The sequence below is a fragment of the Alligator mississippiensis genome, chromosome 4, assembly GCF_030867095.1.
Source record: "Alligator mississippiensis isolate rAllMis1 chromosome 4, rAllMis1, whole genome shotgun sequence".
In the NCBI taxonomy this organism is placed as follows: Eukaryota; Metazoa; Chordata; order Crocodylia; family Alligatoridae; genus Alligator; species Alligator mississippiensis.
In genome coordinates, this window is record NC_081827.1 from 31428215 (window position 1) to 31447593 (window position 19379).

At 36.5% G+C, this 19379-nt stretch overlaps 1 protein-coding gene across 3 annotated transcripts in view; it reads left to right on the forward strand.

Moving 5' to 3' along the window:
* TBC1D22A (TBC1 domain family member 22A) overlaps positions 1–19379 on the forward strand; it is a 432230-nt gene that overhangs the window by 327841 nt on the left and 85010 nt on the right. For all 3 annotated transcript variants that reach the window (XM_019487417.2, XM_059725895.1, XM_014606499.3), the window contains one exon: positions 14501–14596. In XM_019487417.2, coding sequence (XP_019342962.1) covers positions 14501–14596 — 96 coding nt within the window. The remainder of the gene's footprint in view (positions 1–14500; positions 14597–19379) is intronic.

Here is a 19379-nt window from a genome sequence, read left to right on the forward strand (position 1 = left end):
ATTAAAAGGTAACATTATTATTAAGATGTTTCAGCTATTTACATATCAACAAAGTAAACTAACCATGCCTTCATCAGTGCCCTCAAGTACACCAGGGTCTCCTACATGAGCTTCAACATCAACCAGAAGCATTATAGCTATATTTGTGCACTGCTTCAAGTGGGCTAATTAGCACTACTAACCAGCAGTGCCATTTAGCCAGCCCTTTTGCTAATTAGCCCACCCACATGTGCTGCATAGATGTGGCTATACTGCTTTTGGCTTAGGAGGCAGGCTGAGCAGAGAGTGGTGGTGCACTTGAGGGCATCCCTGCCAGGCACAGTACATTTTCCTACATAAACATAAAGCTTACCTTTCTTTACCACTTCTAAGAATAAATACTTGCCGCATCCTTATGTGGCACATTATAATAATTTTCTTTTTGTTTTATAGATGGGAAAAGGGAGATTCAGAATGTTCTTTAGATTATAAAAATAAGTCAGTATTAGTTTAGTATCGCCCTTTATTCAGTTGACCCAGAATCTCTCTAATGTAGCAGTATCAACTTCAGAGAAGATACCAGCTTTCCTGCAATGGAATGAAAATGGGGAGCCTCCAGATTGTGAGATGATACTGTGATTATCCACAGATACCATATAAATGCCTTTGAGCACAGTTTTGAGGATTATTACAATAAGTATAATTTAGTGTCTTGCAAAGTACATTAAAAGAAGAAGCTCTGACATTTTAATACTGCTACTAAAATATAGTATATTTATTTCCAGTTGCATTTAATATGAGCTTGTGTTAATGGTCATTCAGATATTTTTTACATTCACAAACATTAAGATATCCTTTCTTACTTTCTTCTGCTTTTTATATTTTATTTTGTTACTTGTATTAATGCGAAAATCAATTAATCAGACAATGCAGAGTACGTTGTAAAACTATCATTGTATCTTTGAAACCCTGGAGCTAAAAACTCTAGTGGCTGTCCTATTCATAGATTACATGTTGCGGTAAAATGTGATAATTGATGTATATCTGTGAAAAAGGATGGGCTAGTGTCCTTTTTAATGAGCTAACAATTTAATGCAGAAATTTCTGCAATTCTGTTGTTTAGCATGAAAGGAGACATGTAAATTAGGCCACTGTTCAAATTGTATTGAAACAATGCTGACAGTTTCTTTATTGTATCCATTAATTAATTTCCCTGCATCAGAGTTCTCTGGGAATGGACTAGAAAAATAATTAAAATGATACATGAGGTAAATAGTTTAGAAATTCAAAAGGTGAAGAAGAAAATTAGTTTAATAAATAATTAGACATATTGTTTATTTGTTTCCGTGCACTTCATATAAAATGATCTATTAAGGAATAATGATGTAGTTTTGATTTAGCTTGTAAATTGTTGACTTTTATATCATAAGTGTATTACCCTAATGAAAACTTTTTGTACTCTACTTTGTGCAGTTTGAAACCAACTGTCCATACACAGGAGAATTATATTTATTTTAAAATATTTTGCATTAAATTGAATCAATTTAGACTTCACTCATGTGCAAAAGATATTATCAGGCTTCTAGAATGGTAATGGGCACTTTGTAAGCTAGATCATATTTTTTTAAGTAGAATGAATATGTATAAATATGTAAATAATGGATTTTGTTGGTTTGTTTCTATTCCAAAAAATGAAAACAAGCCTATTTTAGGCCAACCTGAAATATGCCCTGATGTTGCAGCATTTTGAATAATAAGGGAAATATTGCTATGACATTCATTGTGCTTAAATTAGTTATCTCTGAACCTTTCCTGCTGCTGTTCCTTAGAAGCTTGTAGCTGGGTCAGACCCTGGCTCTAAAATAATTGGTGGTCAAAGCAGTGAAGAAGCAACCAGGCATTGGCTTGGATTATATGACTGGTGGGCAGACATAGAAATACTAAGCCTTCTTCTTCAGCAGTGTTTGTTTAGTGATACTGCCTGTCAAGGTAGTAGCTTGTATTTTGGATGTGGAAGATCTTCCTGCCTTGAAATTACAATTTGAAAATGTTAGATTCAACTTTTGATTGTTAAGCATTATACATTTTCTGCCAAAAAAGGGGTGGGAGCGGTTGAGCAGGAATTATTTTCTTTCAAACCTTATCTATATGTTGTAAATTGATTTTTGTAGAATTTCTGCTTTTACTAAACACACAACCCTAGTTTTAATACAGAATGACATTAATATCAACTCAGTAACATATCCTCTCAGCACTCACTGAAATACAGCGGCAAGGTAAGCTTCTTATTAATAATGTCTCTAATAATAATAATAAAAAAGCAGGAAAGGATTGTTGACATGATAAAGACGCGTTTAGACACTAACAATGGAATAAAGTCCTGAGGCTGTTGATAGCACTGAAATGGTAATAAGAACTTTGTTTACTGTAGATTAGTAGTAAAAGGCAAAAAGGTGAGAGTATCCAAAAGTCTGTTTGTCTCAGTTAAAACTGAGAATGTTTAGTCCAATTAGTCCTTTATGTTTAGTCCAATTAGTCTTTTAACTTCAATGCTGATATACAAATAATAGATACCAATATTATTCTAAGGAGAGACTGAGAATCCTTTCAGTGTTCGATGCAAAATACAGGCATGGGTATAATATTTCCCTTACAATAGTTACATAGGAGTATGTAGACCAGCAGTTTGTTTCCTTAGAAAGTAGTTCACTATGTTTCTGTCCTTTGAGGACATCATTGTTAATGGTCAGAAATTGAATACTGAAGGCATTTAATTAAATATTAAAGGAAAAAAAGTAATTTTTTATTAATACGGGGTTGAAAGAATAGTTTTTATGTTTTATATTTTGATGATGCTTTAAGTACAGAAAAAATGCTTTGATGTTTTTTATTTGTTTAATTTAAAACATTTTTGCAGATGAGAACAAGACAGTAATAGAGTTAAAACTGTTGATCCTTTAAACATATAGAGCAAAATGAGTAATTCCTAGAGAATTTTTTTTGCAAAAATCTTGTTGGTCTCATAAAAGATATCATCTCTACTAGGAGTCCTGATTGCCTAGTTCCTAAATACACTGTTCAAAATATAGGACAGCTTGCCTAGTGCTTTCCTGGGCTATTACTAAGAGCCCATTAAGATTTTAGTCTGGAGCCACTGTATTTGATTCTTTCCCACTCCTATAGAACAATAAAGCTTCTACACAGTTGTATGTGGTAGGGTTAATGAAGAGGGAAGAAATGTTCTATTTGAGCACATGACATGGAAACAGAGACAACAGGGAAGGTGCTGACTGTCACCATATGTAACAGGGGAGCATCTATACAAGATGGTTACTGCACAGTAGACTAATTAGCTGTGCAGTAAATGTCTTGGTGTCTACATGTAGAACCCTATTAAGGTGGGGTAAAATAGTTTATTCTGCAGCAGTACTTGTAAATAAAAGTACAGGTTTCCTTGCTTTATGCAGGTTCTGTATGTGCAAATTCGCTCTTATGCAGTGACCCTTTTTATACCAAAAACTTGTTATATGTGAGGTAAATTCACTTGTATGCGATTGGCGTGGTGGAAGCCCCCAGTTGGCTGCTTTGTACGGTGCATTGCGGGAGTGACTCACGCCAAAATATAATCTCCTGTGTGGATCTGTGCTCTTCGCTCGTTGTATGCGACACGTGTTTCTGTAGTTGCCATCCCCGTTATGGTAGTGCCCTGTGCTTGTGTGTACTGTCTGCTGTTGGTGAGTACCAAAATTGTCTTGTAAAAGTGGTAGAAATGGGTCTGGGGATCAATACAGTCAAGGTCTTGGAACGTATGCCTATTGCCAAGTTTTCACTGTTTTCCAGGAACGTCATCAAGTGAGGGAAACCTGTACTATCCTGCTGCAGAGTGAAAAAAACTCCATGGCAGCACTTGTGAAGACATTGCCCCAGCTGGCTGGGGCATAAAAGTGCTTCAGTGCAGGGGCTGCCTGCCAGCTAGCACTGCACTGGAGCACTCTTGTGCCCCAGCCAGCCCCTCCACAGCACATTGAGCCAGTGGGAGCAGCCCTGGGCTGGCCCCCTGGGCCACTTGCCAGCCGGGGATGTTTGATCCAACTCAGTGTGCTGTGCTCCCAGGCGCATGTTCAAACAGCAATAAACTCTTGAATTTATTTCTCCAGCGTTTGTTGCTCCCAGGCACACATTCAAATGGCATGCTTGGGAGCAATTACTCTGGATTTTATTGTTTTGCATTAATTGCATGTGTAAATGTGCCCACGAACTTGCAGAAAAGATGTCATCTGACTAGGGGAGAGTGTATCTCAAGACTTTTGCTCTTTTAAAATAATCTTTCATGGGATTTCAAGAGTAAAGTTTCTATGGTTACAGAATTCTTTCATAGGTTTTTCTGTCATGTTGTCCCAAAGGGGACTAGAATTCCAGAGTATCCATTCTGTTGGTGAAGCTCTAGAGGGAAAGTTGTACATGCTTAGGAGACTTGAAAGATCAGAGGCACTGGATTTCAGGTTCTAAGGCAGCTGGTCTGTGACATCTCAGGCCTCTGCAAATGTTAAAATAATGGCACCATTAGGGTCTGAGGAATTTTGTTTCATCCCAAATATCTTGTATCCTGCCATGCCAGACATGCATAACAGACCCCCCAGGAATTGAGTTGGGGGTAGCCCCAAAACTGGGGCTGTCCAAGACTGGGACCAGATTGTCAACCCTTGCTCTGGTTCACTTTGAGACCTAGGGTGGGAAGAGTCCCAAGGCTCGTGCCTCTCCCATTTTCCCCTGTTCTAGGAATCTTGCAACTCATCCATCCTGTAGTCCATTGTTGGCTGTGCTGGCTGCCTAGGTCCTGATGCTGACAATTAGCTGTTTGTCTGTATTGGGATGATCAGGTATGCCACATGTTCCGTTCATGGTGCCATGTAAACCAGGTACAAAGCCATGCCATCTTTTATGTGGAATGTCTTTGCAGCTGTTTGCCATTTTATGGCACCATAAATTGGTTGAATGTGTGAAATGTTGCTATTTATGGTACAATTAACACATGCATTGAACCATAAATATTGCACTAAGGACATAGGTTTTAACTTGGTAGCATGCATTACTGACCCTAGGAACAGGGAGTAGATTCTGTTCAGATGCATAGGTTGGAAGTGCTTGGTCTTATAACTTTAATAATATTTCGATGCAGTTTTCTACATGTAATTTGCTAGGGTGTTTTTTAAGGTTAAAATGAAAACCAAAATTTTGTGTGTACATCTGTAGCAATTCCTTTGTTATACATTGTAAATGAAGTTTGAATTCTGAACTATAGGTATTACAGCATAGATGGTTATGACTTGAACTACAGGACTTAACTTTGTTATTGACAAGAGGCAGCCAGTTCAGTTCTAAAACTAGCAATTATCTTTTTGAAATGATACCAAATATGAGTTGGAAGATAGAATTCTTCTAAAAATCAGGGCACACATTCTGAAGTTAATACTTCATCTAACAGACACAGTATATTTTCAAAAAATAAGACGCATCTATGGACCACAGTGGATTCCTTTTACTAATGACTTAAAGGAGCGTGGCCTAGTGGTCAAACCAGAACACCAAGACACCAGAAACTTGGTTTCTTTCCCTATCTCTGCCCAGATTTTTGTGAGCTATTGGGTAAGTCACTTAACTTATTTGTAACTCAGTTGTCTGATCTATGTAGTGGAAAAATATGTATGAACAACATAAGAGCACTTTATTATTCTGTACATGTAAAGTACTTTGAGTTCCTTGAATGTAAACAGTTATTGAAGTGCAAAATATTCTTGTAGTGTTAATTTTAAATTCTGTCTCTAGCATATTGAGTATAATTGGCCATCCTGGGTAGCTTAAAATATAACTAAGTCTTTCCTGATGCACACAAACATAATATATTAAGATAGTAACCTTTCTTAACCATTGAAGTGCTAGGATATGGAGAGCTGGTTAAGCCAATCTTTGGTTATTTTGAAAAAAATTTAGTCTACATTCATGCAGTGATTTTCTAATTCAAGAAGTTCTGAGAGTGAAGTATAAAAGAATGCCTTTGATGTGAGCTGCAGAGGAGATTAACTTTTGCAGGGCAATGTGATATTTGTGATGTTAAAAATCTAAATGATTTTTATTGGTGATGACAGATGGTTCTTAGATAATGTGCTCTGAGTCACAAGTAATATGTCCAAAATAAGTCTTTTGGAAGGTTGTACATCTGTCTTGAGATCTTCTGCTAAAATATTTAAATCAAGGTCATTGTTTATATTTGATTTTAAACAGCTTTTAGTTTATAGTCTGCATTTTTATACATTCAGAGATCAAACTGTTTGTAACTTCAAGAGCTACAAATGGAAAGGTAGCAGGTGTTAGAAAAGGCAATTATGCATTAGCTGCTTTACTCAATTTCCAAAACTGTCTAAGACTATCCACTGGAAATACTTTGTAGCCTAGTTTTATCTCTGAAGCATGATGAATTCTTAAATCTGAGGGGAATGTGCATTTTTTTCTTTAATTAATTGAATATTTAGAACTATTTGGTTTAATTTGAAGAACCTAGGAAAATGGCATTGAAGAGAAAGGTAGAAGAGGAAAATTTCAAGAATAAATACAGGTCTTTGGCATGATTTTAGATATTCTTTATGCCTTTTTAACATTACAATAAGATTGCTTTAGTTGGGGGATTTATTTTCTTTTAAACTCTTCTAAACAGTTTCTTTTGAGCTTTGCTTTGATTTGATAATCTTCAGTATGGAATAACAAACTATTTATTTGGTCTAAAAACCTAAATCTTGGGTTCCCAGATTACAAGATCAGAAGGGATTGTTGTGATCATCTAGTCTGACCTGCTGTATTGACAGGCCTGCCTTAAAATAATAGATATAGTTTTGTGAGTCAATGAAATAAATGAAGAACCAAAAGTAATTTTACTAGAGGTTACATTGAATTGACTTTCAGAGACCTGAGAAAATAGCAAAATTTCAGTATTTTTATCTTGGCATATTTGTTGCCATCTCCACAAAATTCCTTACATCCATCACCTTTTCAGGAATTACATTCAAGTTTTATTTTTTGAACATAGAGGAGGGGAAGTAAAGGGCTAACAAATGTTTGTTAGAGCATATACAGAGAAAATGTTTGAATTCTTTATTCCTTACTTGTTCTCTCATACCATTTCTTATTTCCTTTTATTCTGTCTCTAGTATTTCTCCTTTTTCTCTGTTCCCTTTTGTTCTTTTTCCTCCCTTTCTGAGCCTGCCTCTTATCCTCCCACCATGTCCTTAGCATTCCTTTGTTCCTCTTCCCCTACAATATGTTCCAGCGCTTCCTAAACCTTGGTTGTCTCACCACCACAAATAATCTTCCTGTTTTTTCCTTTCTTTCCCCTTCCACGCCGTTTTATTTGCACTTTTATTTTTCTACTCCAAGTTTTCAATCTGTTCTTTTCTTGTCATTATCCCTCCCCACATCCCTACTTCATCTACTTTCTTCCCTCCCTTCTTTCTTGACTTCAGATGCTTGGGCTGGTACCTGCCCTTATCAAGTTGCCTATACTCTGAGGCAGCTCTTAATCCAGAGCATATTATCGAGTGGCATTGTGTTGTCCTCCACTCCAGGATAAATTGCCAGAAAAAAGATTCCTCTTTCCTTCTTTACCAGTTGTATTATGCGTTCCAAGATGAGCTTTTGGAGTGTGGAAACTTTCATTTGGTGCCTCCACGTTTCCTGAGCCAAAGGCCTTTGTTGCCCTTATTGAAGCAGGACTTGTTCATATATTAGTTTAAATCTGTTACAAGAGCAGGAGCAGCATAGGGAGTTGGAAACAAGGTCATTGCTGGCATGACATGCTAGTAAAACGTGCCAGTTTGGTTTCCAAATACGTAATGGAACAATTTACTTGATGAATACATCGTGTTGAACTTTACCATGCTTTCCTTAAAGTTAAAATTACACTTGGTTACCTCTATGTGCAGTTTGAATTTAGTTGCCAGCTATTGTGTTCCCTGTTTTATAGCTTCAGGGTTTTAAGTTTGAGGTGTAATTCATACAAATATAATTTTATTGATACCATAAATTTAACTGAAGCCTTAAGTGCCCTCCAATTTGCATTTTACATTACTGTTCTTTCCCTGAAATCTTAAAGATAAGTGGATCGTTTTTAAATATATACAAACTGTACTAGTAATGGGTAACTATGCAACAATGAAACATTTAATGAATGCTTAAAAGCAACTACATGGCATTTGTTTTATTTATACCAAAACTTGGAGACTAGCTCGAATCCTTTACTAGTAAAAAGTGGTATAAAATATATTAAATAATTAATTTTAAAGGGCTTCTGATTTTCTTTTTAATTTTCTGATGTTGGACCTTTTTTAATTTTAGAGCTGAAAACCTTAAAATGCTAATGATGCAGTTGAAGACATTTCTAACTGTTTTTATAAACTATTTACAGAATAATGTAGAGAAGATATGTTTAGTTGCATTGACATCTTCATTTTTATAGTTTTGTTTATTTTCTTAATGCTTTCCTTAATTAAATCTGATATACCAATATAACTGGTGTTTACTGGTTTTTCTGCAGTTATACCACCAGTTTCACATGCTAAACAGATCTGCACCTGGTATTTAAATAGAAGGGCAAGGTCTACATATTAGTTTTTGCAATGAGTGTGTGAATGCATAATGACTAAGATTTTACTGTATTTGCTTAAATCAGGCAAAGTATACTTATACTTTGATTTAGCTGATCTAGTGTGGAAGCAAAGGAAAATAGTAGCTTGCTCTGTCTACCCTAAGATGTTATAATGTGTTAATATCATGCTGTCACAAAACAATGCAGAGAAAAAACAGTATCCTAGGCGCTTATTCCAGAAAGGTTTCCTTATCTGGGACATGACCCCTAGATTGATTAATCCATTTCTTTTTTCTTATCACCCCACATCTCATCTCAAAATCTCTTATTTAATTTCAAAGAGTTTTTAAAAAAATTCCTGAAAAGTTTCCTGCTGTTCTCTTTGCAGCTGCTTGCTTTGGACAGGCTTATTTCTGTACTCAGTTGCCTTCATACAAGAAGTGGAAGGCTCCAAGGATTTGGTTCTCCCACCATTTTCCCTGTGGTCCCTCTCCTGGTGTGAAAAAAGGATTCTTTTTCTTACCTTCAGTCCTAACTGATAGTAGAGTTTTCCCCACTAATTGGGATGTTGCAGTTAATCTTTCTACCACACAAGGGAGGTGGATGAGTATTTAGACACTTGGCAGCCTCGGGTAAATCTGATACATCTTTTATTAGACCAACTAAATAGATGGAAAAAAATTCTTAGCTAACTTTCGGATTTAAAAGCTCTTTTGTCAGGCTGAGGAATTTTTTTTTGTAACTATTTAGTTGGCCTAATAAAATATATCAGATTTACCCAAAGCTCCCTATGTCCTTAAACCAACACAGCTACAACCTACACCCCTGTATTTAGGCACTTGGTATTTCTTTCCCACTCTTTCAGTAGGCAAATATCAGCTAGACAAGTGAGTTATCTGTCCTGATTGCTTTGACTAGAGCTTCTCTAAGGGTACACACAGACTTTCTGGCAGATTAGGGGGAGGTTAGATCAAGTTAAAATGACCAGCTGATCTAAGGTAAGTCAGAATAGAGGGGCATCAGGGGGGAGCAAGCAGGCTCTGGGGTGATTAGGGTGGCAGGCAGGATCTCCAGGGGTATCAGGTGGGTTCCATGAGCGGTATTGGGGGGAGGGGCAATCAGGGTCCAGGAGGGTTTGGCAGGATCAGGGGGCTTACCGGGGTCCATCGGGTAGGATGAGGGTCTCTCTATTTTTAGCCCCCCAACATCCTCACCCTCAGATTAACACCCCCCACTTCTGGCCAACCAACTGCCTCATCCTTCCTGGAGCTCTCCTCAACACCTCAATTTACTTTCTTGGTTTACTGGATTAGCGGGGAGGGGCTGGCTACTCTGTGAGGGTGTTGTCTATCTGGGGGGGGAGGAAGGAGTTGGGAGGGATAAAAAAAATAGCCTGGTGCCAGGGTAGTGAGTAGGAAAAGCACAACCCCAAGGCTAGGACCAGCAGCTGGGCTTTTCCAGCCCTGTGAACTTTACAAAAGTTGTTAGATCTTTCTCACCAGCCCCAATCTAAGTTAGACTTCCTCAGAGGTATCATTAACTTAGATCAGGACAGCCATTTTTCATCTGATCTAACCTTCCTGAACTCCTGTCCAGTTCATACTTAGATCCACCTAACTAGGAATCAAGTGTATGGTTTGCACCTGAATGAACTAAATTAGATCAAATGGCCAATTTAACACAATCTAATATCCCTGAACATCTGTATGCACCCTAAGTTCTTAATATGCTATTTGGACTATCAAACCACAATGACTTGTACAACACAGGTGGTTTATTTTTTTTTAATTTGTTGTCTGTCCTGTGCTTTGCTCAATCCCTTCCAAAACAAAAAAAATTCAAAGTAGGAAATGTACAAAATCATGTAGCTATCGTAGTAAGCCTCTCATTACTTTACTTTGATGCATTCTTTCTTTCCTCGTTGTGTATATATCTAGTTAAGGCCTGATCCTGCAAACCTTTTTGCTAGTGTTTTCATCTTGTACAACAAGTCCTATTGGTTGTAATGGCAACCTTGTTTAAATAAATGGTTTTATGAAGTGTGCCTTGAGTTGCAAGTCCTTTGGAGCAGAGATTTTCTTGAAATCTTGGATCAAATGAAGTTAACAGAACATTTTTTCCAATGGCCTGTGTTTCCCAACTTGTCTTTGTACTTGGCTAGAAATGGTTTATGTTGTTATGCAAAGCACAATACTCAAAATAAACAAACAGCAGCTCCTAGAATTTGCTACATACTGTTATTTGTATTTAAAGCTAAAACAAGAAACAATAAAACAACATGAACATGAAGTAGCTAATTTCAGGTTATAGTGGTATTAGTGCAAAATGATTGAAATTGTTTCATTCTTTAAAATATATTAATTTATGCTAAAATCTCATTTGTGTTGAATCAACATAAAGTTCAGTTTGCAAGTTTTATTCCAATAATATGGACTTGAAACATATCAGAATTACAAACTAAACATAGCACTTCCAAGAGTCTTTTTTCTCTTACTTTAAATAGATAAGAAAAGGAAGATAGAAAAGGAAACATTCACTTTCACCCTAGGTTACATGTTTTACTGTTTAAAATTACATGTGCAAAGCATATTGCTTTTTTGAAACAATGAAGCTAATTTCATAGTTTCATAGTTGGTAGGATCAGAAGGGACCTGAGCAGATAATCAAGTCCAACCCCCTGCCCTGGGCAGGAAAGAATGCTGGGGTCAAACGACCCTGGCAAGATGTCTGTCTAGCCTCCTTTTGAAGACCCCTAGGGTAGGAGCGAGCACCACTTCCCTTGGAAGTTGCTTCCAGATCCTAGCAGCCCTGACTGTGAAGTAGTGCCTCCTGATGTCTAGCCTGAATCTACTCTCAGTCAACTTACTCCTTGTTACTCCCAGTAGTGATTAGGGGAACAGGGACTTTCCCATTGCCTGCTGGTCTCCCTTGGCCAGTTTATAGACGGCCACCAGATCCCCTCTCAGCCTTTTCTTGTGGAGGCTGAACAGATTATATAAATTCTATTATTGACATTTTAAAAGAAGTTAGTCCACAATTACCCCTTATCACAGAAGTTTACAGCATATTGGGTCAGGTTCTGATCCACTTACTTGCATCTGATAACATCTTATAACAAAAGTATATTGATGCAACTAGTTGTGGAGAAAGGGACGTTCAGTGCAAATGAGATGATCCAAATCTGGCTCTTTATCATTGTAAAATTTCAACTTCTAGCTTTGATTCCTTTCTCCAGGAAGACTTAAATTGCTGTTAAAACCTTTATTTAAAAAAAATGTATCTTTATAGTTCCACCATAAAACATAAATAGAAGTCAAACCACATCTTAGTACATGTAGTGTTTTAGGTACATATGGCCAAGACGCACAGAATAGGCATTGATATTTTTGGTGTACATTGTGATAATATTCAAAATGTGTTGCATGTGCCTCAAATACTGATTCCCAAATGCTGCTCCACCCAGCCTTTATTAATTGCTAATTTCTTTTGTTATTAAATGAACTTCAGGAGAAATTTGAAGGAGTGTAGTGTTTTGCTGAAACACCTCAAGGGGTCATTCTTTAAGATGGAGATAGTATGTGCCGTCTTCTCATCAGGGTTCTGTGAATGTTGGTTCCAAAGAGGATGGAGCTAGACTGTTCTCAGTGGTGGCAGATGACAGAACAAGGAGGAATGGTCTCAAGTTGCAGCAAGGGAAGTGTAGGTTAGAGATTAGGAAAATCTTTCTCACTAGGAGGGTGGTGAAGTACTATAACAAGTTATCTAGAGAAGTGGTGGAATCTCCATCTTTAGAGGTTTTAAGGCCTGGCTTTACAAAGCCCAGGCTGGAATGATGTATTTGGGGATAGTCTTGCTTTGAGCGGGGGTTAGACTAGATGACCTCCTGAAGTCCCTTCCATCCCTAATTGTCTATGATCCTATAAGCATGTGGATATTGTAGTGATAAAGGCTATATTAAAGCCCGTATTTAATAGTTTTGTGTTCAGCCTAGACTTTGAATACTTCAGTAAATAAGACTTGTATCACAAATTGAACAAAGCTAAAGCAAATACTGAATAGTTCCTTGTTAAATGAGCACTGCCTATCCTGTGCACTGAACGTTTCAAAGGAAAAAATAGTATATAGGAAACCCTCGCTATTCACAGGTTCAGCATTCAGTTTCAAATATTCCGAATGCCAGAACCACATCTTAAATACACCTACAGTAGGTCCTCGGGAGCTCGGGCTTGGCTCTGCTGCACTCCCTCTGCTGCTGCTGTGCTCCCGCCATCTCCAGGGCAGCCGTGCCCCCTCTCCCAGCTGCCAGGGGCACTGTGTTCGCGGATTTTGCTATTTATGGGGATCTCGAAAGCATATCCCCCACGAATGCCGAGGGTTGCGTGTATGTTCCTGTACTGAAAGACTGTAACATGATGCATATGGATTTGATGGCTGAATTAAATTTATGCACAGGAATTTCATAACTTTTGAGTACTTGATTTGGCAAATCAAGCATTTTTTCTATGTAGTTTTTAATAAAACTATGTTTTCAAAAAACTAAAACTTTATTGGAACTTTATTTAATAATACATAGATTTTTCATTTTGAACGTAAAATATTTTTAAAGTGTGTTTCCTTCAGTGTCTTCTGTATTATAAATATTATAAAAAATATTTTAGATTATTGTATTCTGAAGGTTAAACTTCAGTAAAGCAGAAGTATATCCATTTTTCGGATGTATTTATTTATTAAATAACTATTTCAATATAATTTGCCCACTCACAGATGGTGTGATCCATTTAACAGAATAAAATTCTAACTCAAATCTTTTTTGTAAGAAATGCCCTAAGCTAAAGTTCATCTAGTTTGCACAAAATTCTTCTCAGCAGTAGGAAATCGTTCTGCTGTGACCAGTAAAGATGATTAAGAAAAAATCCAGCCTTCTACTGGGGTACTTAAAAAAAAAAAAAAAAAAAAAAAAAAAGACAATTGCAATATTTTATATTCAGTTGAATGTCTTAATTAAATTGTACTGCCTCTATGCATCAGATCCTGCAGTTTGCTGACTTTATGAAATGTAATCTTTTTTTTTCAAGATGTTAACTTGCGACTTCACTGCAGTGTTCATTCTCTGTAACTCCACTAATTTAATCTAATTCATCCATAAAACAAAAAAGTTGGATTTTTAAATTTTTAGTTTTTCAACAACTTAAAAGCAATCTACAATGAAAAATCTTAAATATAATTTTAAATAGGTTTTTCAAATAGTGACAAACTTTTAAAAAATTAGACTTTTAAGTTCATGTGTTTGGCCCAGATTTTTATATGCTTGTGAAATATTTATTACTGGCGATGAAATAAATGAAGCAAAGACTGCATTAGGCAGATATGATTACAAAACTGGGGCCTTAAACTGCTGTTTTGTTCTAGAATTACAGTGGTCTTGCAATTTTTATTGGATTTAATATGATAAATAATCAGCTGATCGATACCCAGCAAAACTTCCACATTTTGTTTTTTAAACGAGTTAATAAATTTCTGTCACAGAAATTATTGTGAAATAGGCATAGAAATGGAATTTAATGTTAAATTAAACTTCCACTGAAGATGGAGCATATGGTTGTCCTCAAGTTGGGCTTGAGGCAAGCGGTCAATCTTATAGTATTTTTTAGTGTATAGATACCAAAGGATAAATTCAGAAAAGTCAGGAAATGTCCTGAAAAGAAGGATATACATAAATAAACACCCAAGTCCTAGCTGCAGAACAGTCTGTAAATGCTTATGGCAGACGTGAAATCATAATTCATTTGGGACATTGGTTTTAGGTCTTTTAGAATGTCTTACAAGTATATTTAGGGATACATTGCATAAATCATGTTTCAGCATATTTAAATTATTTTTTTTCAGTCTGAACCAGAAGGTTTTTCACACTTCCACTTGTATGTGTGTGCCGCCTTCCTTGTCAGATGGAGGAAAGAGGTTCTTGAAGAAAAAGACTTCCAGGTAAGTAAAGATTTCTCTTTCTGTGTTACAGAAACCTGGAATGTTTTTCCAGTAGTGAAGTGTTTATTAAATTAAGTTCAGTGTTTCTTGTGGATGAATTTGACAAAGCAGGGGCAGTTGCACTGATTGATAATATCTGAATGTTTGAAAGAGTAACTTTAAAGCTGTTGGACTTGAAGCAATTTGCCTGTAAACAGTAGATGTATGTTTTCTTTGGCCAGGTACAGACATTACACTTTTACCAGTATAAGTGATTGGAAACTGTTTTACAGCCATAACAGAACAGAAATTTAGCACAAAAAAAATGATCTATACTCGTAATAGAACAGAAGTTCAGCGCACACAGACTGGTTTGAAAATGGCGGAACCCAGTCTAAGATTTACCCCCTTTCTCCCTTCTTCCCCCCCATACCAAAGGGTGAATGTGTGTTCTGTTCACTACCAATATAAACTACACTGCTTACAGAAAAGTGTGCAACTTAGATCAATTCCATCTCAGGCTTTTTGAATGTCTGTACCTAGCCTTAGTGTACTCTGAGGGGAAAAATATTTCAACTGAGGCAATCACTGAGGAAAAGATTTCTGAAGAAGCAATGCTTTGGAATTTCGCAGTAAGATTTTCTGAAAAAAGTGATTGAGGATTAAAAGTTTCTGTGCTTTTTATGTGAAAATGCAATACTGATGTTGCTCACTTTATTATAATTTAACATCTGTATGATACCAGAAGTATGCATAGTCCTTGTTATTTTGTTTTATTTATTCTAGTTGCTCTTTTAAGTTTCTATTTCTCTTGCTGTAAGCCACCCTGAGCCTCTGTTGGAAAGGGTGGTATATGAATTTCATAAAAATGCATACATATTTCTGCTTATAAAATAAAGACATACATTAGCAAACATAGGTCCCTAAATTCCTATTTAGGCAACTGTAATAAATTGCGTCCTTGAAAAAATAGGCCATGAAGGCGCAATTTTATAGCTAACTATACACTATAGGGTAGGGACGTACTTTCATCTTAAAATGTAAGCTCCAATCTCTGCAATAAGCTTACAACTTAAATTGAGCACTGTATTGGGTATGGAGCAGGGAGAGGCATAACATAGAACAGTGTTTCCCAACCAGTGTGCCACAGCACACTGCTGTGCCATCAGGCATGTCCAGGTGGCCACAGCATTTGGAGCTGGAGCCATGCCCCCCACCCGCTGCTGCTGTGGACACAGACAGATGAGGAGCATGGCTTCAGCCAGGCAGGGGGCATGGGTCCAGCCCAAAATGCCGTCTAGCTCACCACGCCCCCCCAGTCGGTGTGTGGCTGTGGCTGGCCGCCCACCCACCACCCCGGTCAGTGTCCGGCTGTCCATGCGCCCCCCCCTCCCCCCGCACCTCCCCTTGCTCAACGTCTGGTGTGCCATGGTGCTTTTTTATTTAGGTAAGTGTGCCATGGAGCGAAAAAGATTAGGAAACGCTGACATAGAATATAGTTATAGGACTGCTTTATTGGTACAGTTTACATCTCATAAGTTTATGTTCTTTTTTTAGATGATTTGAAGTGTTAACACAAGAGAGCGAGGTGTACTGTTGGAAAGATTGTGTGGGGGATGGGAATGGTAGACAAATGGAGAGTGGATTGTAAGATGCACATAATTTGTGACAAAGGACTCCATGGCTATTTGGAAATTAATTTACATTAGTGCACAGGACTGAAAAATTTACCTGATTATAAGGTTACATTTGTGAAACCCAGACAACTATACTTCTTGTCTCACATATTTCACAAAAATAGTGTAGGCTAATTATTGTTTTGGCTTATTTTCTGTCAACAGAAAATAATAACAGAATAACAAAATAACAGAATAACAAAATAATAACAGAAAATACTCATGCTGCAACAGCTTCAAAACATTAAAAAGGCTGAAATGTACTGCTTTCTCACAAGCCATGCTCAAAATCTCCAAAAAATGTAATGCTAGCTGAGTACTTCTGCTGCTTGGGTCCAAAGACCTCCACCAAATGCTGGCTGAACTCTACTTCCTTAATTAATGTTGCCCAGACACTTGAATACCATATATGCTACCCCTTCAAAGCAAGTATGAAATTAACAAATCAGTCCTGCCTTTCTTCACAAAATTATCTATTTAATGGGGACAGTCTTAATTGAAGCTGCCCCACTTCAACAGTAAATTAATGCTGGGTAGCTGCCTCCCCCAAGTGGTAAACATGTATTGCTTCCCAATTTTATCAGGCTATGTCAATTTCTAAAGTTTCTGAAAATAAAACTTTAAGTGCTGGGCAGTCTTTCCTTTCACCTGTATTTTGCTAGCAGGAGCAGCACCCTCTCCCATGTACCTATTTATGCTGTTTCCTCTCACCACAGTCTATAGCACTTTTTCATGCCCTCTGGACACCTGATAAATCAGGCATCTATGCAAATAAAAAATGAAGTTATTTTACTATTGAGTAAGTTTTTTCTACATGTGTTTGATCCTTCACAAAATCATTGCAACATTTTTATTTGTAGTTTAATTTCTTCTGATGCCATTAAAGTGGGTTATATGAATACATAATTCAGAAGAGTTTGGAGCTCCTATTATTTTCTAGATAGTTTTAAGTTGTTCATCATATAAAATTAAATTATGAAGTACTAAGGATGTATGTGATTTAATCACTTATGAAATCAATATCAGTTGTATTAAAAATCAATAAAATGCTATTACAATTCATAGACAAAATGTTTAATTTATAGTGTGATATTTTGGCTTTTGGTTTAAGACCATGACTAGATAAAATTACATTGTTATCTGCATTGGACTTTTTCACTATGGTAGTGAATATGATCAGATTACTATTACTACTACTAATAAAAATTATTAGGCATTTATTATAGATAATGAGAATATCTACTTAATTTTTTTTTGGTAAAATAGAGAAAGGATGGCTAGTGCATAGAGTACTATTGTATAAGGAACAGATAATATTTCTAAACTGCTTTGAAATCAAATGAAGATACTCTACAGTGCATATATGGAACATTTTATAAAAACTCAGCTCCTAATTTTATCAAGCTGGCACATCTTGCATTTTTTTCTATCTACAAAAACAGCATACTTGAGACGTGTTATTTAAAATGTCTTAAATAAACTTTCCTGCATGTAGGGTGATACGGTGTTATCAGAGTAATATATTTGTAGTATGGTAGATTAAGGGGCAGTCTTTAAATTTTTCTAATTTTATTAATTGATATGCCCTTAATTTAATAGTTTATGTAATGTGAAGATTTATACTTTTTCTGATACCCATTTATATTTCAGCATTATACAAACTTTGCATAGGGAACTAGGCCTTTAATAAATTACTTTGTTCTTAAATTGACCTTAGAAAAACATCTTCAATGAAATATATCTTTAGGTGGAAAGTGAATAACATTAGTGTAATAATATATGTTGAACAGTTTTAAACTAGGATAATTTTTACAGTATAAGGAAAATGCTAGAGCTTTGCATGTTTCAGGGATCTATTCTGGTAGTCATGTTAGTCTAAGACTAAGATAAATGCAAAGCTCTAGAACAGCGGTTCCCAAACTTACAGATTGTGCACCACCAATTTAAAATGACACAACCTTAAGTACCACCAGCAAATTTTTCAGTTCAACCTTAAGTACCACCAGCAAATTTTTGCCATGTAGAGTAATTATAATAAATCTGTTAACGTGTACCACTGACATATTGTCTGTGTACCACTGGTCCTACCCATACCACAAATTGGGAATTGCTGTCTAGAACTCTTGGTTCAGAAATAATACCTTTTATTAGACCAACTAAGAAATCACAAAGAAAAAATCTTTTTCTTCAACCTTTCAGGCACACGCACCCTTCCTCAGGGTTTTGCTTAACAATGTTAAAATACAAATAACCTGGTCACACCTGATTGTATAGGTACATTGCCCTTTCCTGCTCTTTCAGTGTTGTGCCTGGGAATAGCTGGAGTTAAAATATGACTTGTTTCTTTTACGTTCCTCAGTTCAAATTATACATAAGGAATTTGAGAAAAAAGAGGATAATGGCCTTCTGCTTCAGCTTGTGTAAGTTGGTTACATGCATGAGACAGAATGAAATATGGTAAATGCTGTCTCTGTAAATCCTTAGTTGGAATCCATCCACAGCAGGTGATCTTTCTGCACTGGTTCACTGGTAAATTTCCCTTTCTTCATTCATAGAATTCATTAAGACCTACTCCTACCAGATCTACTGGAAATAAGTCAACTAAATATTTTTGTTGTATTTATTGTTTTAAGACAATATTTTTGCTCTACCAAGCTATGCCCTATCCAGTACTCAGTAAATATCTAATCTGCTTAATACTTTATTTTCTTTTTACTCTTTTTGTGTCTTTTTGTGAACCCTTCCATAAAATGTACTCATAAGTTCCTCTAATATTTTTGCAGATCCGTATGCACTAGCTAAGCTATCACCCTATTAAAATTTTATTTATGGGGAAAGAGGAGTTTTGGGGTGGGGGGTTGGTATGGTTGAAAATCCAATAATGTTCTCACTCTAAGACTCTATATTTTCAAAATATTGTTCAATCCTATAAGATTGTGCAGGGAACGGGAAGTATTACACATAGGAGGCCTGAAGTAGAGAGGTTAAGTGATTTTGCTGAAAGTCTGATAGGAATGTCAAAGCCAAGATTAAAATTTAGGAAGCCATAGCTCTCAGCCTTGCGGATTGTTCCTCCTCACAAAATAAATTAATGTTTGGTGAACTGTCAAGGATATCATCTAAAAAGA